Below are 27,271 nucleotides of genomic sequence, written 5' to 3' on the forward strand. Positions count from 1 at the left end.
TCCTTTTAAAAAAAACAAGCAAAAGGTCTCAATCATAAGTAAACAAATATTTATGTGCCTTCAGTATGATTCATATTCAAGTGACTACTGCTTTTCTTGTTGAGTAGTAAAAATAAATGCCTTAAACCTATTATAAAACCTAAAACTTAGAATTAAAAATTGAGGATGAAAGGATGGCGGTTCTGCAGTGAAATTATTAAAATGTGTGGAGCAGTAATTAGCACAGCCTCAGTGAACTGCCAGGCTCGAGTTAATCACACCCTCACTGAGGTGGCGTTGGCCAGATATAGATGAACACACACACACACACACAGACAGTTCTTTCCCAAATCTCTGCAAGCAAGCAAAACAGACTCACTCTACCAAGTAAACACAGTCGGCCACGTCGGTCTGCTGTGTGGACAGTGAAAGCCAGCGCAGCGGCGTGCTGCCCTGTGATGGCACCAGTGACTGCTTTATCAGCATCCCATCATTTATGTTGTGTTAATTAGGTCCCTGTGGCTGAGGCTGGCTGGTAGCAGTGGCTGGTCCCATGAAGGGAGGATGGGAAGATGGAGAGAGAAAGGAAAGGAAGGGGTGGTCCTCACAGACATAGTCACATTAACATGCCCTCAGCATTGGCACCAAACCGAGATACAGGCCATGTCATAATTAATGTTAGTGAATTATTAATGCAGCTGTCCTCGGTATGTTTGTGTGTGCAAGCTCTTGTGATTTCGCATGTTTACCCACAGCCTCCTGTGATTCTGAGAGTAAAACATTCACTCTGAGCTGCCTCCTTCACATTCAGTGATGAGGACGAATGTCATCACCTGGAACCCAGAGCAAAGCTCAGCTGCTGCAAGGCCCCAGCTCAGCCATCCTACCTGCTCATTAGCTCAGGCCGAGGTCAGCGGGTCAGGCAGGGGAAAGCTGCAGCATGCCGGCACCACGGTGCACAGGGGCCGATACACAGGCAGTCCTGCAGGCCCCGCTGCTGTGTTATTAGCTCACAGTCATGCTGCAGAGGGCCGGTGCAGGTCGCACACTATGGTCCACTGCATCTCCCATGAGGAGTGTGGGCTCCTATGCACACACAAGTACACAAACATACACACGCTAAGCTGTGAACAGTAGAATACAAAACAGAGTACACTCATAGAGAGTGTACACACACACACACACACACATTGAGGCTACATAAAATGGAAAGGCTGAGTGGTATTAAGATCCATATTGACAGAGTGGAATCCTATAAGCACCCCAGTTCTTTCTGTGTGTCAAATATTCCTCCATGTGCGGATCGTTCAGTTTTATTACCTTGCTTTAAAATTCACTTGCACAAGAGATTTATGTCTTTTGGTGGAATAAAACATACACAAACATGCATACTTACACACACTCTCCAGAAGTCTTATTACTGACAAAGTGAAATACGGATTAAAGGACCAATTCTTAATTTTTGTGACCATATAAGTTTGAGTTAAATCCACAAATATATTTGAGGAGTTTGATTTAGAGATGAAAAGATATAAGGTACTTGTACTTAACTCGAGTATTTCCATTTTATGCTACTTTATACTTCTACTCTGCTAGATTTTAGAGGGAAATATTGTACTTTTTACTCCACTACATTTTTTTAACAGCCGGTTTACAAATGAAGATTTTTACACACAAAACATACGATGAGTTTATAAAATATGATGCATTATTATAGATTAAATAACCCAACAGTGACTACAACAGTAAAATGCTATTTACACATGATTGCATTAGCAATAGTTATCCAGTAATACAATATATGATAATTTAATACTTATGGGCGCCATTTTTTTAGCTGATAATACGTGTAAACTTACTTTTACTTAAGTAAGATTTTGAATGCAGGACTTTCACATGTTATGTGTATTTGTATGTGTATGTGAGTATTTTTACATTGTGGTATGGCTACTCCTGAACCACAACATAGTGATTTAAACAAACATTTAACAGCATCAGAAAACAATAACTGAGATTTAGTGGTTGAGAAAACAATCTTTCGATTATATCACATGATCTTCATCAGTATATGGAGTTTTCTCAATTGTCATGAAGTTGTAGATGTTTAAATTTCCATTTTTTCTGAGCACTATAAGGACTTCTCACCCGTGTTGCCTTAAATCCGAGGTTCAAAGTTCATTCTTGACTTTGGAATCAGCAGATGAGAAAACAATCTCACCACAAGGGCCCTTTAGTTGTGAGTGTTAGTTCATATATTAAAAGACCTGCCAATCAATTTGGGAGTATTATAATGAGTTCCATCCTTTGGAGCTGCCCTTCTGATTACTTTGAGATATTGGATTGTGCCTTTAATGTCACATTCAAGTAAGAAAATGTATGATATATACATACATAATATAAATTAATATAATTTTCTATTATACATTTGTATTATTTATGTAGACAATTAATCTTTGTTGCTGGTCAGTGGAGAAAAGCATAAGTTATATTTAAAAATGTTATGTTAAAACCTTAAAAACTGTGGAGCCAAGGTCACCACTGTTGGGATCTCATGTTCCTTTAACTTATGTAATTTCATTTGATCTTGCGTTGCAGTGTTGCAGCACTTGTAATGCATTTCAGAAAATAAAACAGTTTCACACCCAGTCAGCTACATAATTTATGCATCTGAAGCAATGAGGGAATAAATATGCCTTTTGAACACACATTACAGAGGCATGGCCTGACAAGTAGCAGTTTTATTTTTCCTTTTACATACCCTATATAGAACGTAATAAAACTCCCCCTCAAGACATTTAAATTGCTAATCACCACATAGCTTTAATATCATACAGACAATAAATAATTTAGACAAATGTCCAGTCAGCATAATTCATTAAGTCTCGCTCAAATCCCTCTTTATTTCAATCTGTCCAACCTTGAAACACTTTAATCCAGCGATGTTAAATGAGATAAAATCATAATTATGGCAGCAGTGCCTGTTATTTAAACCAGATCAAGGACAAGAAAGACTGCAGGGGTGGAGGGATGTAGCATGGATAGCCATGTAGCAGTAGGAGGAGTAGGAGAGGGCTGTAAATGGGCCAAATCCTCCCAGACCCTTGGCACTTTGTGGATTTTAAACCCATAGACCATGAATGTCTTTATGAACTAAAAACTAACCTTTTATGCCCAGACAGGAAAAGTATAAATCTAAGCTTGTTGTGACCCTTTCAAGTGAGCTGAAACACATGACCACTGATATTGATACACGGTACTAATTTGTGACAGCTGATACAACCAAAAGCCTCCTTCCAGGCTAAGAGGCCTTTTGTATTTTACAGTAACATCAACATTCATACAATTTGTCTGATAGCACCGCTAGAGATGAACGCAACCCAACGCAACACTGTTTACCATTTGTGCATTGGTATATGGCACTGTCCAAGCATTGGAGCATTTTGCGTCACTCTTGCATCAGTGAATAAAGAAAAAAATGCTTGTCTTTTCTCTTGCATGTGTCTTGAGCTACAAGTGTAAGCAAGAAGTAGGTAAAGTAAGTGTTCAGACCAAAAACAATGTGCCTTCAAGTATCTATGACTCTGTGGTCAGGAGTGAAGGAGTCATTGAAGGAACAAAAACTGCTATTTGATAGCAGTCTAGTGTGGGTCCAGATGACTTTGGCTGGGTGTGGACGCCATGAAGAGGTGTGTTTGTGCATGTGTGTGTGTGTGTGTGTGTGTGTGTGTGTGTGTGTGTGTGTGGTGGTGGATGGTGGCCAGAATAGCTGCCGTCTGTGTTTGTGCAGCAGCGGGCCAAGAGGAGCATGCCCGCGTTGTATAGCCACAACCTTCAGTGCCCTGCCCATTCACAGCCACCTTAGCTTCTTAGCTGTAGAAGTACAGGAAAACCACTGCAGGAATAACAAGTACAAGATGTGGATAAAATCAAGTCTCTATCCACAAAAGTCAAGAATCAACATGAAGAATGTCAATGTTTGCGCAGAGAGAGAGAGAGAGAGAGAGAGAGAGAGAGAAAGCCATCTTAAAATATACATTTATTCAGAGCCTGTGCGAGATCAAACAGCAAAATTGATCTGCTCTTCCTTCAACCCTTGCTCTACTCCCTCCCCTCAGTTCCCCTTCACACCAAGTATCGACTTTCCACATGGGCCTTCGCCATGACGACTCCGACCTGGCCTGCTGTCACCGCTCCTCTGGGCAGAACCCTGTCTATTATGGGATAGGGTTCATTTGATTGCCTTGGGCAAAGATGTGTTTGGAGGAGTGCACAGAGCCCCATTCACATGCACACTCTCTCTTTCACACACACACAGACACACACACACACACACACACACAATCATAAACTTCTCAACTGGGCCCTCTTGTCTTACAGTAGTGAGCCACTGTTTCCCAGGGGCCCCCTTCAGACCACAAACTACAGTCTAATCAAGACTATGAATGTGAGCCAAAGTAATGCTACAATTCTCCAGGATCCTCTTGCATTGATCCAACAGGAAATCAGATTACTCACTGTGACCCATCAAATTTAATTAATCAGTCTGTTCCTTTAAATTGCTTCTTTGCTGAGTCTTTTTACAGTAAAGAAATGTCATGAAATTAACAAGGATTTTTTTTAACGGTAGGAGGCAACCCACGTTTTCAGGTGATATCCTATCCTGCAGTAACAATTCAATTCAATTGACTTTAATGGTATGAGAAGGTTTGTATTGCCAAAAAAAAGCAAGTAACGTGGATAAATATTAAGGATTTAAACAACAACAATAATAGTGACAATATTCATAAACAAAACTTACCCAAGACATTTATACACACAAAAATGAAAAAATCTATATGACAGTGGGCTAGATGTTAAAGGATAAGGGTGGTGATACTCTATGCTTTTGTTATTGTTAACAAATCTCATGAAAAGACCAAAACCAACTATGAATTAGTCCATTTCTCAATACTTTCTGTCTTCCCCAGCCAGTCTGCTTGCACGTGAGTATTTACAGTAGCGGGACGGTGTATGTGGGACTGAATTAATTCATTGTTGGTTTTGGCCTTTTTTTGGGATTTGTTGTTACAAAAATATAGAATATCACCAGACTTATCCTTTAAAAGATTTATTGGCTTAAAAACGTTATCAAACATCATGGCCAAAGCAAAGCAACAAAGATAAATTACATAACAACAATAATAGTGACAATATGTAAAAATAACACTTATGCCTGAGTCATACATACTCACAAAAAGAAACATTGTGTGTCAACAGGCTACATGCACCCAGTGCCGAATATGCACAATATAGTAATATAACAGAAAGTTTAGAGATAGATCAGTGGTGAATGTGGAGCCACATTGCACTGTCAGAATTTTAGAGCTCGGTCACAAGTGTAAATGTGAAAAAGTGTAAAAGCAAAAAAGGGTTTCTTGTCAAATTTGAGGAGATGAAGTAGGAGGATGTAACATATTAATGGGAGAATGAAACATCATTTGAAGTTTATTTTATTCAGCAACTGAGTAGAGTTTAGAGACTTCAGAGTCAAGTCCAGAATACAATTCATTTGATACCGTAAGTGAAGAAGTGCTGTTGTGGCTGGACGGACGCTGGGTTTGGTCCAGTGGTGCAGATATGGAAGCAACAGCTCCTGTGGAGGCAGATCTCAAATTGGTCAGAAAGGAGGATCAATACCACCAGGAACAGATGAATGATGGGCATCCCAGGCATCTCACTGAAGTAAATTACATTAGACCAAGACACTGATTCATGATTAAAAAAAATAGAGGATGGAGGAAAAAACAGCCATAGCGAGTTTTTTCAGGATAAGTTAGCTCTTAAAATTATGGACTCTCCCTTCCAGAAAAATCAGGTTATCGTTTGTAAATCGTTTTTGTATTTTTTCAGTTGAGGACTTCCATTTTTTGGGTGTAGAGAGAGTTTGGATATTATATTGTATGGAAAAAGAGCTGAATCTGTTATCCTAAACAACAATAATTCATGTTCCTTGATAATTTTAAAGGAATACATTTGTAGGATGCAATTGTGGAAGAGGTATTAAGATAATTTGTTTAAGTAAAAATAGCAATACTGGAATAACAAAAAAACTCCATTACAAGAAAGGTGTAAAGTAAAAATACAGAATTATTATTAGGAAAATGTACTCAATAGACTCAAAAGTGTTTGTACTTTTATATATTATATTTTTCGATTATTAATTCTGATGCATTAATGTGTAAGAAGCATTTTACCATTCTAGTTGGTTGAGTTGAAGCTAATTTTACACACTGCCGGCTATTTTAATGTACAACAATACATCATAAGCTCATCATATGTTTTGTATGTAAAATTTTGTAAAGTAACTAGTAACTAAAGCTGAGTTAAAGCAAAGTGGCATAAAATGGAACCTCATTTGCACTCAAGTACAGTACTTGAGTAAATGTACTTAGTTACATTCCACCACTGGCAAGAAGTGAATAAGGTCCTCACAAGGCTGTCAAAGTGGTGAGCCACAAATTTAATCCAGAGTGTGTCTGTGCTCCAATTCCATGACCTAAAGCTCCTCCTCTGGCCAGAGATCAACATTGGATTTCTTTTTTAAAGGCTGTCTGCTGGTGATCATGATCTCTCCTTCTCTGTAGTCCGTCATGTTGGGTATCCACCCCCAGCCTCCTGTGTGATGTGACAGTGTAGGTGACCAGTGGGTGGCCCCCGTGAGAGCTAGCCCGGAGGTCAGTCGGTCACTGTCCCTACGAGGCAGCCCTGCCGCGGGTCACCTGCTGCCCGCTTTCCCCTCGTTATTTATCTCTCCCTGACAGTTCATTCCTCTTCCTGTCAAAGCCCCTCCTCTTCCATCTCCCCATTTTCTCCTCTCCTCTGCTGAGTTTGGCACCGGTCCTCCGATCCTTTCGCCAATACCGGCTACCCGGGCCAAGGCGTGCTGATTCGACCCCTTCACTTCCCCCCCCGTCCGGGTCATATGACATCCAGCTTCAGGGGCCTCTTTAACGATGGGGGCCGGGCCACGGGCCACAGAGTGTGAGTTGCTCTGGCCGGCTGGACGGGCTCCTCTCAGCGGTCCAACAGAGGGGTAATTACTTCCCCAAGTTGGGCTTGGAACTGGACTTCTTGCCCCCTCAAGTCTCTGTGGACTGGCCGGGACGCAGCACCCCCTTTCATTAGGAGAGCGGCTTATGGAGGGAGAGCCTTGAAAAAAGACAAAGTGAAGGCCCTCCTTTGGCCGTTGATAAATTGGTTTGCCTCGCAGACCGGGGTGGGGGTGGGGTGTTGGAGAATGACACACAGAGGACATGAAAGGGATGAGGAAGTCACAAATACAGTGCAGGAGAAGAGGGATTTTGCAGATAAAAATATCTTAAGCTGAAGAAGAGGTGAGACGCAAGAGCTGCTTTTGTAGCCATGCAGTTTGGCCTCTATTCTCTGTTCGCTTGGGAGCACACATCAAGGACAGAGCCCAAAGTGTGAGAAAGTAGTGGGCATTAACATCGAATTGGCACATTGTAATTACAGGAAAATAATTGCTATCATCTTCGCCCGGTTACTTAGACCTGATTATCCCAAAGTTAGATACAGGTTTCTGTACCTTACACTACCTCCCAGTGATCACAACCAGTATAAAGTGACATGGTAAAGAGAAAAGGGAGTGAAGTGAACATGTAATTAGCAAGTGGTTTCATGTAAGTGCTCTTTGATTTATAATTCAACATAGCGAGAACCCCTGCAACCCAAGGCAAGTGCTCCTCTGAATTAGCCCTGCGACTGGGAGAGGCTGCAGCAAGAGGGGGGAAGAACCTGACTAATTTGTGCTCTGTTTGAGGTGGGTTTAAAAAGGGAAGGAGACGTGAGGTCCATACCTGGACCTGGTAGGCATCAGATCATAGAATATGGCATATAGGTTTAAGGCTGAACTGTTATGTAGGCATCTTGCTCTCTCTCTCTCTCCTTGATAAGATGAAACGATGGTAAGAGTTGTAAATGACGTTGCAACTGAACTTTAGAGAGAAAAGTTTGATATGATGAAAGCCGCTCATTTGTACTTTGACTCAGCAATAAAGTACACAGTGGCATTAGATTTATTTGCAAATGTCATCATATACTTAAAAATAATTTCACAGTTTTCAAGCCAAACCTGTGAATGAAGTTATTTTCTATGGGAATTGAGCAACATTATTCCCACTCTAACTGCATCTTTGATAAGAGAGGCTTTTCTGTCAGCAGTGGCCTCGTTTTTCCTCCTCCTCAGCTTGGTACATACTGGATTCTCTTTGGTTCCCCATGGGTCCAATGATCCCCGATCATCCTATATTCTGATGCCCTTATAAAGCTAATGTGCTGATTTTACGTTTTCAACCTGCCGTGATCCCCCACAATCCCCTCTGTTCCCTCCGGTTCCGCTTTCACACTCAAGTGAGGATCCGCTGCCGCTTTGATCACAGTCCCCCTGTTAAAGGTTTAAAATGTCTCAATTCCTGACGATTGTTGGGGCCTCTGTGGTTTACTTTAAGCATTTCCCCATGCCCCCTGTCCAAATTCACTACTCCTAAATGAGGAACCCTCACTCCCAGCTTCCCATCCCAGCAATGCTTTCAAGTTCCCCCGATTGGGTGCCGCAGCTATAAGCCCTAGATTTTGTCTCCTCCATCTTTGTCAAGCCCATTTGCCAAATACAAAAAAGACCCAATAAGCTAGGTCTTCATTGCTGCTCTCCAAAGTAATCCCCAGATCTCCCACTCTCTCAAAAATCAATGCAAAGGTTGAGATGAGGTGAAACCCCTTCTTAATTCATCGGGCTGGGAAGTGATAAAGTCTTAGGATCACTTTTTTTTGTAATCATTGTGGCTCCATGATGAAACTAATTGTCCTATTTCATGCAGCCTCGCAACTTTTTAAAATGTCCTTTATCAACACACTTAGAAAACAGTAGAACTGAAGAAGATGTTTGTACTGTGCTGGTAACCATAAAATAAGTTACTGTTTTGAAAGTGATTGTTGACAAATAGGCAGAAGAAATACCAAAACAAATTTAGAGCAACATAGTCAAGTGCTATTGGATAATGTGACAGCAAACAGCTACTTAACTTATTAAGCAGTAACAGAGAAACAACAGCACCCCACTGGACTCTTTCTCACCCCCTGTCAAATATCAGTCCAATATTCATTCACTTTTGAGCTCCTGAAAAAAATAACTGACTTTCTTCACCAGATATTCATTTATGTTGGCTCTCTCCCATTTCATGCAGGGCAAGCATCATACAGTTGGCTTGTGTGAGCTTGTTTGCTGAAACTGGTTCCCACAATTTATATGGAGGGTTTGGTGATAGCCATTGGAATTGGAGTACACAGACTGGTAAAACAATAAGGTGAAATGGGTGATGATTTTTGTGGGAGCTGCAACTTTTTAATTTTTTCTGAGACACTTGGTTAATTAACATTACAAATATTGTGTAAACTTTCAATAATTGATTTTTTTTTCTTTGCATCTTGGGGGTAGCGTAACAAGCTTTAAACATAATATTGACATATTATCACATGTTAGCTAACAGCTGCCTATTTACATGTCCAGCAGACACGGAGCAACGTTGTCATTTATTTAAAGTTGTGTTTCTGGCCACCTGGTGAATGGAAGTTCAATACTGTCTCTTCTTTTAGCTCTGTTTTTGGTCTCTAGCAACCCCTGAGGGAAACATCTGGCTTTTTAGTGCCTAAATGCTCCATTATGTTCACCAGTAAGAGTCACTAACTTCGTCTGGTCGCATTTGGTGCTAGGCAGATGGCATACAGTGGGGTTATCAGAGTTCTTTTTGCTGAAAACAGCTGTGTGCTGCACCTGAAAACAATGCTAATGAGAGCAGTGATAGCAAACCGAAACAATGAAGTTTGGAGGCGGTAAAATCAAAACAATGAAATGTGCTAAAAAGCTTCGTAGAGCTGAGGGGAACTGCAGAGTCTGGTGATAATTCTCTGTTGTGACCCCATTCACATTATACGTAGTCATCTGATCTATTGTTGAATGAAAATATTGATTAGATAACCTTTAATGGAGCTTTAAACACTAAGGTTTGGTGTTTGATGCAACCTCACATAACAGCTAGTCACTTGTGCTTAAACCAACCTAAACTGCTACCTCTGCATCAGTGAGGTCTGGTTGAAAAAGAGGGCTAGTGCTGGGACAGCAGTAAATCTGCCAGGCAGCCTTGGCTAATGTCAGTCTGATGAAGGCTCCAAACCAGTGGGGTGGGATGTTCCGCTACAACCCTCTGCCCTATGGTCTACCGTCATAATTAATATGTTGTTGTATCAAAGTTGAAGCATTTGCCTCCAAAATGTCCCGTGCCCAGCCCCCTTATTAAAGACCTGACCTCCAAGCAGCTGAAGGTTGCTCTGCAAACTTGGCACACCCCCGAGTGAAAACATCTGCTTTCCTCACAGGCAGGACCGCCACGGACCCCATGTCTCAGCTGGTTCCCACAGCTCAGAGGGAGAGCCCTTCCCCTGTCCTCACGCGCTGACCCCCACATTTATAACCCCCACCCCCACCGCCGCTGAAACCTCCTCAAGCCTTGGGCCCAGGCCTGGACCTCTCCATCACTTCGCTCTCTCCCACATCCACGTGTAGTACTGTGCCAGTGTGGTCACTTTACTGCTGAGAGGACTGCTCCTGTCTTGTTATCCCCACATCACAGCCTGTCGAGAGGATGGGAGGGATGGAGGGGGAGTAGGGATGAGAGGGAAGGAAGGCATGGAGGGAGAGGGAGAGGAGGCATCTGCGCTGCTCCCACAAAGCGGCGACTGTTGGAACACTGACAGAAGCATCTGTCATCCCCTGCCTTCACACACTCACCTGCTGTCCAAGGGCCTGACTCTTTCCATCTTCCTCCTTTGCTCCCTCCCTCTTTCCCTCCCTCTCCCTCCCTCCCTCCTCTCTGAGCTGTCTTGGTGATTGTGTGAAGCTCTTGGATGCCTCCTTTAGAAATCCCATAAACTGTACCTTCTCCCATCCTCACATTTAATGGCCCTCAGTGCCAGTCCACAGAAAAAAGCGTGTAGATTTCTATTAAATATGAGTGTGCTGGTATTGTTTTAAAGTTGTTTTGCACATGCCTGAATAATAAAAAAGAATTTCAACCATCAAAATAATGCTAAAGGTAACCCTCCAACATGTATTTTAAGAAGATGGCCTCCGTACAATATCTATGCAGACGTACATGAGATTCTACTTTGCCAAGTCCTTGCCAAATTAAGTAGTATATATTAACAAATATTGCTATGGTGTTAATGAATGTACTGACCTGTCTTTTGCGACTACTTTATCATTCTCCAGTGGCACCCCCGTCCATTCCCCTAACATGCTGAAGGGTTGCCAGCAGTAAGGGAAAAATGCCAATCCATGTGTATGACACACACATAAAAAACACACACAAGCTCAAGGACACCATCGCTCACTCAAGTCCAGGAAAGGTGCCCTTCAGATGAAGCCACACAGGAGAGTGTGAAAATCCAAAATCAATGACTCTGGACAAAGTTTGAAGCAGAAAAACCTTTGTAAATATTCAACAGTATTAATAATTAGACTGAGAAATGGCAGATGAGGGTACTTAAGAGGAGGTCTCTTCTTTTTTTGGGGAGTTTTTCCTTTTCAAAAACAGGGTTTAAAGATAGAAGATGTGATTTGTAATTTTGGGCTATATAAATAAAATTTAACTTGACTTATAGGTTGTTTCTTAGTAGCAAACCTGTACATTGTCATTCAAATGAATATTTAAAATTGAAAATTAAAATTGCAGATGTTACTACTGAGGGAGTAGGTTTAGTTTTAACATTGGTAGGGATATAGGCAATATGCACGTGTGCGTGTGTGTGTGTGTGCGCATGTACACACACATGCAAACACACACAGAGCTTGATTCTGAAAAAAGGTTGTTTTTTATAACTTTACGGGATATTTCACATTCAGTTTCCTGAAGCTAATGAAATAGGGCATTCATGACAGAGCCATATGCCAAACATGAATCTATATTTAACCCATCTCAAAAACATCTACTTGTTTTTATAGTTTATTCAGCTCATGAACCAGCAGATTTCACGATGACATCAGAGGTCATCTGAGAGCCTGCAGCTCGTGTATCTGTGTGTGTCTGTGCCGGTCAGGCTGCTGCATTTGTCGGTGCAGCAGTTCTGTAGATCTATGCTAAATGTCGTAGAACTTGTGAAGCAAATTACTGCCTTTCCTGAAATCTGACTGTTCCCTTTTCTGGGTTGCCTCATTGGCCAGAGGGCAGCACTAAAGTAGGGAGGGAGGTGATTTTGAATGGCACTGGTCATATATAAAGTAGCTTCTCTCAGCATGTGAGCGAGGACGCTGCAAAGAAGAGAGGCAGGTTAACAAATGAGTGAGGACGGATAGCAGGACTTTGTGGCCCTCGGAGACAGAGTGGGTTGAGATGTTCTGCCAACACCTCGTCTGCCAGGGTGAAGGATACACACACACACACACACACACACACACACTGTCATCTCTCTACAGCTCCATCCCTGGCCTCCGTTACAGCCGTGTGCCTGAGCAGGAACCCCACCAAGCTGGCTGAGGTCCAACACCAAGGTCTCTCACCTCGCAGGCTGGGCAGGGGGTCTGGTAGCTCCTGTGAGTTATTCCTGGGCATGGACCTGGGTTCCACCTCTCTCGTCTTCTTTTGTCTCATCCACTCTCCTCTGGCTCATCCTGGCCTCCTCTTCTCCCTTATCCCCCTCTCTGGGACCCTGTGGCTGATGAGCCTGTCCTTCAACTATCAGCATCTTCAATTGTCTTTAACACACACACACACACACACACACACACACACACACACACACACACACACACACACAGTATACTTGGATTGATGTAAGCTTTCTTGTGTATCTGTGTGGCCACAAATGTTGAGGTCACCTTCATATACTTCCACCATCTGCAGTGTTTTATTAGTATAAAGCACTTCAGAGCCTGGTGGCTGACTTATGTAAAGATGTTTTTTCTTAAACTCTTGATTATCCCTTAACTTCCCCATGTTTTTTTCAACCTAAATTTAAAAAAAAAAAACATTAGAGAAACAAACAAATAAGTATTAAGAGAAAGTTTTGGATCGTGATTAAAGCTGAAACAATTAGTTGATTAACTGATTAGTTGGTTGAAAAAATCATCATTGCAACTATTTTGAAAATTGATTAATCATCAAAATCAAGTTTTTTTTCAAGCAAAAATGTCAAACATTGTCTAGTTCCAGCTTCTCAAATGTGAGAATTTTCTGTGTTTTATATCACTGTAAATGGAATATAGTTGGGTTTTGGACAAAACAAGACATCTGAAGAATTTGGGATCAAATACATTTTTATTTAATAGACTAAATGATGAATCAAGGAAACAATTATTATTTTTCAGATTAACTGATAATTAAAATAATCATTTGTTGCAGCCCTAACTAGAATTTAAAATACTTTTGTTAGAACAGTAATAGGGCATATAACATGAGTTTGTGAAGATGGGAAGGGAGTTTAGACAATACAGTATATCAGCTGTGGAAAAAGCTATTACAGATACATTACAGGATATGCAGAGTGACAAAAAAAAGTTCTCATTCCACTGGTAGTTTGTGAGATGCACTGTAGCAGAATCACTACTTTTTTACTGTAGTAAAACCACAGTTAAATAAGTTCAAATACCAGATAAGGAGTTTTTGATGGGAATTTACACCAAACTCCATATCAATTTTAAATTGAAATAAAAACCAGGCAAAGCATAACGTGGGCTTGCTGATCTAATACTTATGATCTATTTATGGAGCAAATAACAAAACCTGGCCATCATTTTTGCTCACACTTCATGTGTTAGGCCTGATCTTTCCACTAGAGGTCACTGAATCTCCAACCAAATGGAGTTATGATGTCTACACAGTACATAAAAAATATGTCCATATTTTGTTACAGAAAATGTATGTTAATTAGTAACACACTCATACATAGATTATGTAATCTATTCATTGAATGTTTGCTAAGGATTTGAGATTAAAGGGTAATAAAAGTGATCCGTTTCTTTGACAGGGATAGAAGCCATGTTCTTTGTCTTGCTAATAACCATTAAAATAAATCTAGACCTATTAGTCCTGGGATAAACCATGGGATAAACCCACTTGTTATTATTAAGGCTGGATCCTGCATCAGAGTGGCAGCCTCAGCATCAGTACCAAGCAAGAGAGAGGAGCAGCTGCAGAGCTCCCACTCTGATCCTATTTTCAGGTACCAAGAACATCCGAGATTTACACGTAATACAAATCGTTAGTTTTATCTTTTTAATCAGAATCGTACAGTTTTAGAATTGTCATTATATGATTGCTCCAACTAGTTGCTATGGCAACGACGTTCAGTGTGGTTATATCTATTTGTATTACGGGGCGAAAGCGCATGCGTAGAAGTTGACGCCCACATTTTTCAGTCACGTCCGTCAGCCGTCAACCCAAATGCCGGCGTAGACGATCTTTGTAGCGGCGAGATGTTCGGCGTGGTTACTTTCACCAATACTTGCTCTCATAAAATCCCATTTGGCGTAATTATGACACAAACTATGCCTTCACGAGCACTCTTGCATTTTTGTAAAGTGCCTTAAAACTTTTGGTTCTGCTTCTCCCCACCCTAAAAAAAAAAAACACCCAGGTAACGACATGTGATTAAAATAGACTCCCCCGTCCTGTCATGTAATAGTACAGTCTGTCAACGTCCTGCGCGGGAGCGGAAAACGTGCATCCGACTGTGAGGAAAAGGAGCGGTGTGTTTTCCTGGTAAGTTTTGAGCTGCTACAACACTTTACTGAAATATGAATAATATTTGGCTTTCTTATAAACGTCTGCACAGACTAGAGGGACATTCAAGGGAACTGTTGTAGTTTCGGTAGCATTAAACAGCTACCAGCTAGCTAGCACGTATATCTGTTGATGAGGCGTTCTTCTCTGCTTACATCTTGTTCACGCTTGTTAATTTAGCTCGTGCCAAGTGTCAGTGATATTAGCTTGAGTACATTCAGTGTGTGTTTGTGTGTGTAATGCAGGACTATTTTTGTCAGACTGAACATGACTCATGTTTTAATGATCTGTGGACTCCAGAGGATGTTGGTGGTGTTTAGGGGGAGGGGCACTGAATGAAGACGTTTACTTGTACACGTTTGACGTTTTGTACCTCAGCATTGTGTTAAGTGAATTGCTTAGCTAATACGTACAAATATGTTAAGGTGTGTATTTACTTGTCTTGATTTTCTAGCTTGGTAATACGTTCAGCATGGCTCCAGACTGGAAACCTGGTGATCTGATCTTTGCCAAGATGAAGGGCTATCCACACTGGCCTGCAAGAGTAAGTCTGGGCCGTAATTATAGGCAAAGTCTTGCAAATTTATTAATATAGAACATTTAACTACAATTAAACTCAGTGTGTTTCCCATTAAAATGCACCCATCCACCAAAAGACAGCAAATAACCCACATCCACCCCACATACACAAACCACAGACAAACAAACCATTACTAATCCAACTGTGAATGTGGACACAGTATGAATTTTTGTTGTTTATGACTGTAAGTAAATACCTGTTTTTTTTATAATTTCTCTACCAGATCGATGAAGTCCCAGACGGTGCTGTGAAGCCATCCAATATCAAGTTCCCCATCTTCTTCTTTGGCACCCATGAAACGTTAGTAACCGGCCGCTAACAATCTTTCCTTTAGTTTGATGGGCTTACATTGTACCTACTTGTAGCATTAATGGTTGGCTTAGTCTGAGTGGCCAGAAGAAATAGGAAGTATTTCAGGAAATGTGGGAAAATTTAAATCCATTGTTATATGGTCAGGTAAAACTGATATTGAAAATTGTATTGCCATTAACAAAGGTGGAAAAAGTCAATTACATACTAAATTTGAGTTGTTAATCCGAAAGTTTACACAAGACATCGGCCTTCCAATAGGATTTCCATGTGGAAGTATATGAAACTCAGAAGAATTTAGTGGCAAAGTATCTTATCCTTGATACATGTAAATATTTCAGTGTACTTTTAAATCCTCATGGGAATAATTGAGCAGTGATTGGACTACAGTGGTTAATAAAGCAATTTGTTTTATTATCTCAAAAGTAACTGTTAATATTATTTTAGAGTTTTTAAGATTTTATGCACCTTCATACAGTGAGTTCACAACATAGAAATTATTTGGCTGCATTTATGTAGCACTTTTATCCAATTTTCTTTATTGAGCTGTCATTGTGCTCTATTGAAGGTGTTTCTTTCAATACATAAATGTTTGATGAGTGGCCGAATAGAGTTACCTGTTTGCTTTGTCTGTGGTCTGCTGCGCCATCTCACAGTAAACACACACTCACACACACTACTTTTTTTACATTTTTAAATGGACAAACATTCTGTCTTATCTTCTTTCAAACAGTGCATTTCTTGGACCAAAAGATATCTTTCCGTACCTGCCCAACAAAGAGAAGTACGCCAAGCCCAACAAGAGGAAAGGCTTCAACGAAGGATTGTGGGAGATTGAGAACAACCCAAAAGTTGAGCTCACTGCACCCAAGGTACATTTTCCTCCCCTCTGTCTCCTCCAAAGACATTTTTCAGTATTTATCCTCCAGATGTCGGCCTTAGGCTTGGATTGACCGTACCTCAGATCCTGCTATACCTCCCAGAGTTTTGCAGTTTTTTTGTCACTTGTGTTTACTTTTATCCTTCATTTTGTAACTTTCGGGGTTTTTTTCCTGGCTATCTAAACCTACTTTAAGCATGAAAAGTGTTTTTATATTTCTAGTAGTTTTTAGCCACCTGAGAGAAGTTGGGGTTAACAAAAACTAGCATTACTTCATTGGGGACAAAGTTCTGCTGAAGGAAAAAAAAACCTAGCAGCCAACATTTACTTTTGCAATGATAATATACTGTTAATGCAAACTCTGTCCTTCCTGCAGCTGCTTCACATTTAAACAAAAGGGAATTTTACTGTGAAGCAGCTGCAGGAAGGTTTGTTATAGATATTAGGAGTAGCATAGCATAGGTTTGTTAGGTTTAATGAAGTTTGAAGTAGTTCTCAATGTACATTTAGGTGTTTTTAGTACATTTTTGTTGGCGGATCAGTTTTACACAAATTAACCTCCATTTGAAAAGTTGCAGGCAGCTGAAGTTGAAAAAAATGCCTGATCCATGTCCATCATCCCTGTATGCTGTTTTTCGCTGCACCTGCCTATTCCTCTGACATTACTGTATGTGCATAGAGCCTCCTAGTTATTTTGTTTTTTGCCATTTTGTTTCATTAAATCAATTAATCATTTTTTGTTTAAAGCCGGTCCCCCCAGAATCTTTCACTGAAAAGGATTTGGACAGCAGCCCAAAGGGAGAAGAGGAAGCAGATGACAAGGGGATAAAATCCAAAGTAAGTTTTTGCTGTCTGTCATTCACAAGTAAATATATACATAGTCGCATCACTGCATTGACATGCTACTGGTTTGTTCCTGTGTTGTCAGCTTCTTTCTTCTTTTGCTGTTTTTCTCTAATACTCCTCTAATGTGTGTCTGCTTCAAACTGAATTACATATCAGCGCAGGCAATAGCTTACAAATTGATGGTGTCATTTTGTATTAATAGATTAAAAGGCTTGTACGCTGTAAGAGTAGTGTGTGGAACAGAAGGATACTCGCTAACTTTTCTCCCTTTCAAGACTCGTTTACCCCACCACACTGCGTCCTATGCTGTGTCTTGGGTGCATTCAGGTTCCAGGAAGTGAGGCTGAGCAGGAGAATGAGAATGAGGAGGAGGAGGAGAAGGAGGAGGAGGAGGAGGAGGAAGGGTCTCTGATCTCTGAGCAGGGTCCTCAGAACCAGGATGTACGTACTTTGCATGCTGGGATCCCATAAAGCTGTGCAGGTCGCCTCATCCCTTCCCCGTGGGAAAGCATGTGACACTTGGTGGTTTTTCAGTTGGTGGTTTGTTTCTGCTTGACTCAGAGTTCTTGTCGGCGGCCACAAACTTGTGTTGGTGCTTGATGTTTTGATTAGAGTGCCTCGTCTGGGTTTGCTATGTTAATGCCACTGAGGTGATAAACGATTTACAAACAGATTGAATTATTTGAGAAAACGGTTCCTGCGTTGCCTCTGAAAATAATTTATAAGATTAAATGATATCAGGTAAGCACAGCTGACTCTGGATCAAATTGATTTAGGTTTGGGACATTAACTCTGTGGGTGACTATAATAAAAATAATTGGAAAGTGGGTTTTCCACTTTTCTCTGTTACCTCTCTGAGACCACCCTGACAACTTGTGTTATTGTTTTCCATTTCCTGCCTTTCCCTGTCCACATATTCACAAAACTACTGTTTGCAATTAGTTGATGTTATTTTATTTTTGCATGGCTTTCTGTGTGCTTTGGAGAAAGGTAAGTTGTGACTCACTTATGTCTTTATGCATTTTACTGAGGATGAGACAGACTCGTTTCTTTATATTTTATTTTGACATTTCCCCTTCTGTCATAAACTGTGTCCCAATTCCTTACTATATACAGTATAGCCAAAAAGTTAGTATGAATACTAAAAACATTAGATTTTTGAGGCTACTGTTAATTTACATTATTGTTCCACAATGCAATGCATAAAGGAAATGGAAGAGCTGCTCACAGTTGCAGAACATTAAAATAAATTGGGAATCTTTTAGATGAACAAATTCATTGTCACAAAGCTGAAAACAGGACTGTGTTACTTCACTCATGAAATGTTGATGTTTTGGAGATAGATGGTTTTCACAGGACAGTGATGATGTATACAAAAACTGTATACTTTAAATATTAATATACAGTATATACTGTTTAATTAGTGTGTATGGAATTTGGACACAGCTGTTAATGAAACACCGGCACATTTATTACTGCATAGAGTGTAATATCACAGTTATACACTAGATTGTGCTATTGATCCAAAACTGTCAAGAGGAGGGTAAAAATTGGATCAAATCATCCAAGAAGGACTGATTATATGCAAAGTTGTCCACTTGACATGTTTACCTGGCTTTCATTTTAGCAGCCGCTGCTGTTGTATTAAAGAGAACTTCAAAGACAGTTAAAAGTCAGGTTTGTAGATAAAATTAACAAAAGGTGTTGCATTTTAGGTCTCAGCACAGAAAGAATCCACAGATGTTCCTAAAGCCAAGAGAGGAAGAAAGAAAAAGGTTGGTAGTATTTCTTAATAGGTTTACTTTCAGTGAGTGTATAATCTATTAAAAAATGTATAAGATCAAACATTTTATAAGATGGCATGTTATTAATTTTGTTTGCAGAGTGAGCAGGAGACTGAAAAAGACGATGCTCCTGCTAGTCCTGTTAGTCCCTCAGGTAAGCTTTATTCCCTGTCATGTTGGTACTCATAATGCTGTTTATGGCTTTGTGCTATGCTATTAAGAAGATAAGTAATGTTAGAAAGTTCAAGCTCATTCCAAGCACGTTATATTTTATGTGCAGGTACAGATAGACAGGAGATGGATATATACATATACAGCAAATATAAGAGAATCTATTAATCACACTGACAAACATATCGCACTGTGGAATTTTAGGACATTGGCACTGTATCAAATATAATTTCAACTGTAAGTAGAAGTCTTGGCATTCCGCTCCCCTTTTGCATAAAATAGGTTTATGGTGTGTCTGCCTGTGGTGTTTTTGTGTGAGCAGGTGGTGAGGCTCCTAAACGAAGAGGCAGGAAGCCCAAAAGTGAGAAGTTACTTTTGCTCCAGCAGCAGGACCAGGAAGGCTCAGGAAGTGAAATGTAACTACATAAAAATGAACACACAATGCAAAATTCACTACTTCTACTACCTTTGCCTGGGTGGCAGGCCCAGAACGATCTATTCCTGCAAAGAAGAAATAATGCTAATGTTCTTTCAGTTTGATTACAAGTTTGTCAAATTGGCAATGCATGCACTATAGAGAGCTGACCCTTGAAACTGCCATTTCAAGATGCATAGACCAATAGATTTGCTCCTAGTCCAACAGATGTAAAGTCCAAAGCAAAGCTCTAAACTAAGTTTCTGCCCCAAACTTGTATTTATAACAATATTAGTTGATATGGGAGTAGGCTATGCTCATGGACACTTTTAGCTATATTTAAACTGTTAGTCATTATAATTACATTCTCGTATTCTCCAGTGTGAGGCGTATGTAGTCTGTAGTCTAGACTTTCATTTGTCTTGTAAGCCTCTTAACAAAGCCTTTCTCTCCCATTTAGGGACACTGCTGAGTCAGACAGAAAGAGAAAGAGGGCACCAGAGGACAAATCCAAGAGTGGAGAGGAGGAGAAGAGAAAGAAGGAGGACAGCAAAGGAAAGGATGCAGAGGGGAAGGAGCCTGAAGCCAAGAAGAAGAAGCAGTCCAAGGATGACAGCTCCTCAGGCTCAGATGATGAAGAGGCAGGTGTCGAGTCCACACAAATATCTTCACAGTTAGAATTTGTCAGTGTGAGACACCAACTTTGTTTCTAATAAGCAGGTGTCATGTTGAACACTCAGTATGATGCTTTCATGCACATGATTTTGATCTCTTTTAATCTCAGAAAAACAAAGGCCGAAAGAAACACCAAAACTCAGAAATGGACAAAGATGTGCGGCGGCGGAAAGCAGATGAATTGAGAGAGTACGTATACACACGGTGCCCATCAGAAGTTACCATTGCTTTTTCTGGTCTGACCAACAGCCAACAATCAGAGTATTTAATTTACAATTATATGAAGGGAATAGCTAACATTTCAGAAGGAATAAGAATTACATTAAATGTATTAATGTTAAAAGTATTAAACTTGAGGAATGATGTGAATGTTAAATGGAATAACAAAATCAATTTTATTTAATTTATCAGCTACTCGTGTTGGCACTATTTATGACACTGAGATGTTTTTTAAAAAATCATTAGGAGAGGAATGGATAGATTTCTGACATGGTGTGGTTATTCTGCCTTGCAGGCCAAACAAAGATGATGGGAAGAAAACTGAAGAGAGGACAGGAGTCAAGAAAAAGGGTGAGCACTGTAGTTGAAATATTAGAACACAATTGGTTTGTACAGGGTGTTGAATTCAACTACCACAGTTTTCAAGGATCATGTTTAGAGAATAAGATTATCTTAAAGTCTTCCTATTTGAAGCTAGTAAAATGAAATATGTTGTCAAAATTGTCACTGATGTCACAGTCGTCAGTGCAGCTGAGTTGAATAGAAAAATGGGGAATGGTCAAGATTTATTGTCATTATACAATACAACATTGCATTTATTACATAAATGTATAAGCAGGTCATGTAGAAAAAATGGAACAAAGTAGAACAGTAGTTGTATTTAATTGAATCAAATTGAAGTTATTGTGCAAAGACTTGAGGTTGAAGTGGGAATTAGGGTGGTGCTATGGTGATGTGCAAAAGGGAAGTATAACCATGATATGGGCCAGTACCATGTACAGTTTACATGTAACTTTATAATAACCCTGTGTCAATAGCTTGGAACACCTGTAGAAGGTTGTGGTTTTCAAACACAGCTAAATTAACCAAAGTGACCTTAAAGTGTGGTAATGCCATTTAAAATCATGTATTAATGTGACATCTTGTTATGGTTCAACATTTTCATAATTAATCCTTCACAGAGGTTTTTCCTGCCTGACTAAATATAAGGTGGTCTCCCTGTTCGGTACCGCTGTAGCCTCATGTTCAGGCAGGGAAAACTCCCTCAGCTTTACGTTGTAACAAATGTAACTGGAATCTGTTTTGAGGGTCTTGAATTTCAAAGTCAGTTCCTTGGTGGCTTGAAACGGACATTGCCAACAAATAGAAACATGTTGTGTCAGCCAGATAAAAACAAATGTACACAAGTGTAAAAAGCTGTTGCATATCCCAAAACGTGTTTTTGAAACAGATATAATTCTTACATTCACACTTAAAGTTCTGTTAAAATAGTAATGTAAGCCAAACCGTTTCCATCATGTTTTATTTACTCTTTTCTTTTCCACAGAAATGTCAACTGACTTGAAACTCCAGAGACTGCACAATGAAATCAAGATTTCACTGAAAATTGACAACCCTGTAAGTTGTACTAATGACTGTCAGATCATAAACACTGTATATCACAACTCATACAAGTCTGTCTTTCTTCACTGAGAACTTTCCAAATCAATGTTTGTTTATTTTACCCTTCATACACTGAACAAAGACAAAAGGCTCACTCTGCATTTTGCTGCACCTTAAATTAAAATAAAATGCTGTGAAACTGAAAGCAGTATAAGGATTCCTTTTATCTAAATATTATTAATGATTTTATTGCAGTATTTCATGTATCCCAGGGTCATTACTGGCAAAATAAAAAATACTAATATCCTAAGGTGAATGACCCATTGTCTCCCATCCTTTGTTTGTTTATTAAACTGCCAAACTAAGTGAATCACAGACACAGGTCTGTGCATGATCTTAAAAGCATTAACAAAACAATTTCTTTGTGACATAGTTTGGAGACAGAAGCTGGTCATTGTCATGAATTTATTGACGCTGTTATAGACACATGGACACCAATGTTTGAACATTTAAAGAAAAAAGAAATTCCCTCTTTTCCATCAGAGCCAAACGTAAAATAAAGTTACGGTGTTTTGTGACAAAAACAAACAGCAAATATTATGAACATTCATTACTTGTGTTCTAAAACAGAAATAAGTGCCCATTCTTTTAGTCAGGGACTTTCTAGTAATGTCCTGAATTACGACAGTTTTTGGAACACTGTTCAACAGCCCTCCATCAGATAAGTTTTACTTTGCTATATCTGGGTACTGTCATTTTCTTGGGAAAGTTGTTTTGTACCTCAATATTGCTGTGGACTATGTGCATCCTTTTATGTCCACCTTTTTAAAATGGTACTTCCAGCAGGATAATACACCATCTTTCCAACATGATTCAAGGAAAATGACATCGGTTGTCATCAGGTTGTGTAGTCCTCAGAACTTGCACCCCATTAGATACTGACCAATAAAGGACAGATATGTGGAGAACTGTTTTGACTACACTATGGTTAAGTTTTATAATTGGCTGCATTTCTTCATTATTGCTCCGCTATCTATTTGTTTTGCTTGCTTTTAATTTTTTTGTATTTTTTATTTTTTCCTGCTTCTGTTTATTTATTTTTTTTACCTCTGTTGACTTCTAAATGCCTATACATCTTTTCTTGCTTTCATGCCACTTTTTTCCACGCCCCATCCTGCTCCCACCTCACTAGGATGTGAAGAAGTGCCTGGAGGCATTAGATGAGATTGGTGCCCTTCAAGTCACAACCCAGCACCTGCAGAAACACAGTGAACTTATTGCCACACTCAAAAAGGTAGATTCACTCATCCAAAATCCATTTAAAGTATGACTATTTCAAATTGAACAATCAGACTACCCCAGGTTGTGTTTCCAAGCCCTTTGTTGAGTGGTGATGCATGTTTTTATCCACGTTCTAGATTCGCAGATTCAAGGCCAGCCAGGACATCATGGACAAGGCCACCATGTTGTATAACAAGTTTAAGAGTATGTTTCTCGTTGGAGAAGGTGACTGTGTGCTCAGCCAGGTGCTCAACAAGTCTTTAGCGGAACAGCGGCAGCACGAGGAAGCCAAGAAAGGAGCACTGAAGAGAGTGGAACAAGCCAAGGAAAACAACTCAGGTATTATTTATTATAGATTCAGTCATTTTTCTTGTAAGTTGTTTTTAACTCACTTTAAAGTAAAATGGTTAGAACATATATAACATACTGTATAGCGTATACAGGAAATTATTAGTTCATCCATGCTGCCTCTTTCAGTCGGCTGGAACACATACAGACAGGCAAGGATTCTTGGTGTACATGGGATTTGTTCAGTAATTTGTATACCAATGTCTCACACATCTGCAATTTCTACTTTGTTCTTAAACCTACAAACATTTTTCACCTAATAGTTTTCTCCATGAAAGAATTTTGAATAAAAATTACAGTAGGCACATACAATAAATATGCAAGTATTGACTTGTAATACCTCTAAACACATTATATAATGATATCTGGAGTTCACATTGATTATTGTCAGATGTTCTGGACCTTTGAGCATAGAGCGAGTGGTTTTCCATATGACGTGCAGTCGAAGGTTGATTAGTACTGGAGGTTTGGAGTATTGAAGGAATTGCTGGAGGTTCGAGGTCACCCAGACTGTAAGCGCCTATTGCCTGCAGCTCTTCATCTAACCAGCTCACTGTTGCTGCTTCTGTTTTTTTACCACCACTCTCTTGCTGTAATAACCCTTGTTATAATGGTCTGTAGATTTTTTTATCAACACAGGCACTTTTTGAATTCACTATCTATTGTAGTAACACATTTATAATACTAGGAATTGCTGCTAGAGTAAAAGTAAGGAATCTTACATATGAGCTATTTTGAAGCTGATAGAGTATAACAGCACAGTTAAATTGTAGAAAAGGTTTCAGTCGTAGTCATCTGGACACTGTTTTCAGAATCAAGACGTTTCGGCTGCCATCCGGAAGTCATTCTCAATTGTGTCATTCTCAATTGCACAGTTAAACGTTGTAACAGTCTGCTGGTTATTGGTAAATCAGTTATGACCAGCTAAGTCACAGTATGAAAACCAATCAGAGAACAGAGACATTGAAGCTTTCAGTCAGTTTCTTCTGTCCTTTACAGGAGGACATCATAGGATCTCTGTGGTTAACATTCTCAGTAGAAATACTGTAATCAGAGGTCTGCAACCACATCCTTGCTCTTTTAACTCATTCAGTTGATGTGCATACTGTACTTCCACCAAAATGGTTGTCTCTGTTGAAAGGTCTCTTTCTACAGCAAGGCATGCCAAATGGATGGAAAATTGTATTTATCTCAGTACGGTCTGGAGCTCGGCATGTGTCATCACATGCTCTTGTGAGTTCTCTCTGCGGTGGTTTGGGTTGTGTAGTGATGTTCTGTCTGACTCAGTGTGTGTCTCTCTGTGCAATGCCTTAAGACAAGATGACAAATGGTGATATCAGCCCTGAAGAGAAGAAGCAGGAGACGGAGAGAGAGAAGCTTCTTGAGGACACCACAGTGGGAGAAAATCACAGGTGGTTTACACATACAACACGTACACAGATAACAGGGAAGGATTGTGTTGCCCCTTAATGGGACGGTATAGTCCCTCATTCATCCAGGAGTGTTCTATCGTAGAAAAGGTTTCAGTCGTGGTCATCTGGACACTGTTTTCAGAATCAAGACGTTTCGGTTCCCATCCGGAAGTCATTCTCAATTGGGAATGACTTCCGGATGGGAGCCGAAACGTCTTGATTCTGAAAACAGTGTCCAGATGACTAAGACTGAAACCTTTTCTACGATTGCCCCTTAATGGTCTCAACAAAAACTGAAGGAAAGCACTCGTGTAAATGTATTGTGTTCTGTCTCTTCTTTAATATATGACAAGATAATAAAAGTTACAGTATAAAAACCACAACCTATAGGCATAAAGAGAAAAACACGAGATAAAAAAAATAAAACACACCAAAAAAACAGGCTATTTGCCGTAGTTTTGTCTGGGGTTCTCTTCAAGTACTACATGAAAAAAGTGTTTCAAATACATTATACAACTAAATACATTTTAGCTGACTAAGAAACATCTTGGTGCAATGTAAAAATTAAGAGTTTAAAACATTCAAAAATTAACTAAAATTATCAACAGAATGTGAAGAAACAGTTTTGATGTTATGTCAAAGACATATTGATTACGTATTGTGTTGCAGAGATATCTACTGAAGTTAGCATGCTAACCAGCTAGCCCCTGACCTGATATGTGATATGCTGCCACCTATTTCTTTGGAGTATGAATTTGACAGGTGGAGAGTAGTCTCAATTCTTACATATTGCACCTTTTTAAAGTATATGGCTGACATTTTTTGATATTTTTCTTATTGTTTGCAAATCCCATGTTAGTCTGTCTCTCAGTACTTCCCTACCCTGTTTGGCACTCAGCCCCAGGCCCATTGGTTCCCACTGAAGATGTAAAACTATTAAAAACAAGTTAAAGTATAATTTCATTTTAAAAAGGGTCATTCATTTCCTAAACCAGCTGGGCGTTGTAGTTTTCAGAAAATGTTACTCAAGCAGCAGTAAAAAGTGTTTTTGTTGGGGATTATTTTAAGCTGCGGATTAATACATATTTGGTTCCCTAGTGAGTAGTTACAGCATCAGGACAGTGTATGTGGGATTGACTCAAGATGAAGCAGCCATGTTCATTGAACTAAAGGAACATGTCACCAAGTGTAACAGTGTGGCTCATTGGTGTGTTTTTGGACAACAGTGGAGGTCCATGTCACAGAGGAAGAAGCTACACCAGACTGCCAATACTGTCTTAACTAATGTGTTTGTTTATTTTCTTTGACTGTAGTGCCCCAAAAGCACAGGAAGAGTCCATTTGAGTGTCCTACATGCCTGAAAAACAGAAGACATTTTCTGCTGTACTGATACCTTTGTTCAAACTGGGATCTCCTGTCCAGTTGATTTTGAAGACTCATAATGATCATTTCCAGTTTACTGACTGTTTCCATCAGTGTTGCTACTCAAAGGTTTCAGTACATCAAAACCCTCCACTTCCGAGATGACTGACCGCATATTTTATTTTTTTTATTTTGTGTAATCTTTACCTTTCAGACACCTGGTGTCACATGCATTGTCTCATCTGCTGAATTTGAGTAATGACAGTGTAATGCTAAGATACTTGTAGATCTGCAGCACTTTGAACTTAGATCTTAAAGAACGTGCCCACAGAGACAGGGTTACTACCATTTGGTCCTATTTTTCAATTGGAGTAGATGGTTTTGATTGTACTCATTTCATATTCATTTAAATTGTTTTTGACATTTACAAAATCAACAGTTTGATCTTAACTTCACATACAGAGGTTTAGTTGTAGTTAGAATCACCATCACCATATTGGCTGCATTCAGAAACAGAAAATTCTGCATTTGCCAAAGTTTATTTTGCCAAATTTTCTCAACCATGTTCAAGTGTCTGTTTTAAAAGTTGGTTTTGTTTTTAACATAAATGTAAATAAGAGTATTTTTGTGCCTGTCCGATGACCTGTTTCAGCATCCAGAAATAAAGTAGTACATTAAGTACTCCTTTTGTATTTAATCATATATGCACATTGAAACATTGCTGTCATGGTTGTATGGAGCACCTCACAAAGATCTGGACACTCGTCTTCTTCCTTTGATCCTCTATTGATGAAGT

General features: G+C 39.6%; 1 protein-coding gene across 2 annotated transcripts; it reads left to right on the forward strand.

Moving 5' to 3' along the window:
• The first annotated feature begins 14,633 nt into the window (after positions 1–14,633).
• psip1a (PC4 and SFRS1 interacting protein 1a) lies at positions 14,634–27,156 on the forward strand. 2 transcript variants are annotated; one of them, XM_044190366.1, is made up of 17 exons: positions 14,634–14,789; positions 15,265–15,354; positions 15,614–15,690; positions 16,433–16,571; positions 17,327–17,416; positions 17,753–17,866; positions 19,141–19,200; positions 19,309–19,363; positions 19,703–19,796; positions 20,256–20,436; positions 20,580–20,659; positions 20,985–21,040; positions 22,017–22,087; positions 23,265–23,366; positions 23,491–23,692; positions 25,017–25,113; positions 26,427–27,156. In XM_044190366.1, exons 2-17 carry the CDS (start codon positions 15,283–15,285, stop codon positions 26,455–26,457), a joined length of 1,521 nt encoding a protein of 506 aa, XP_044046301.1. In that variant the 5' UTR covers positions 14,634–14,789; positions 15,265–15,282; the 3' UTR covers positions 26,458–27,156. The 2 variants fall into 2 exon arrangements, with proteins under 2 accessions (XP_044046301.1, XP_044046302.1); XM_044190367.1 differs by lacking the exon at positions 17,753–17,866.
• Positions 27,157–27,271: the final 115 nt, after the last annotated feature.

This window comes from Siniperca chuatsi, linkage group LG3, assembly GCF_020085105.1.
Source record: "Siniperca chuatsi isolate FFG_IHB_CAS linkage group LG3, ASM2008510v1, whole genome shotgun sequence".
NCBI lineage: Eukaryota > Metazoa > Chordata > Actinopteri > Centrarchiformes > Sinipercidae > Siniperca > Siniperca chuatsi.

What these genes read in the sequence shown, in the direction of transcription:
- psip1a (XM_044190366.1), top strand. Translation starts at nt 15,283, where the DNA reads ATGGCTCCAGACTGGAAACCTGGTGATCTGATCTTTGCCAAGATGAAG. An exon ending in ACAAGGGGATAAAATCCAAA is followed by an intron (nt 17,417 to 17,752) that starts GTAAGTTTTTGC and finishes GGGTGCATTCAG; the next exon opens with GTTCCAGGAAGTGAGGCTGA. An exon ending in ACAGTGGGAGAAAATCACAG is followed by an intron (nt 25,114 to 26,426) that starts GTGGTTTACACA and finishes CTTTGACTGTAG; the next exon opens with TGCCCCAAAAGCACAGGAAG.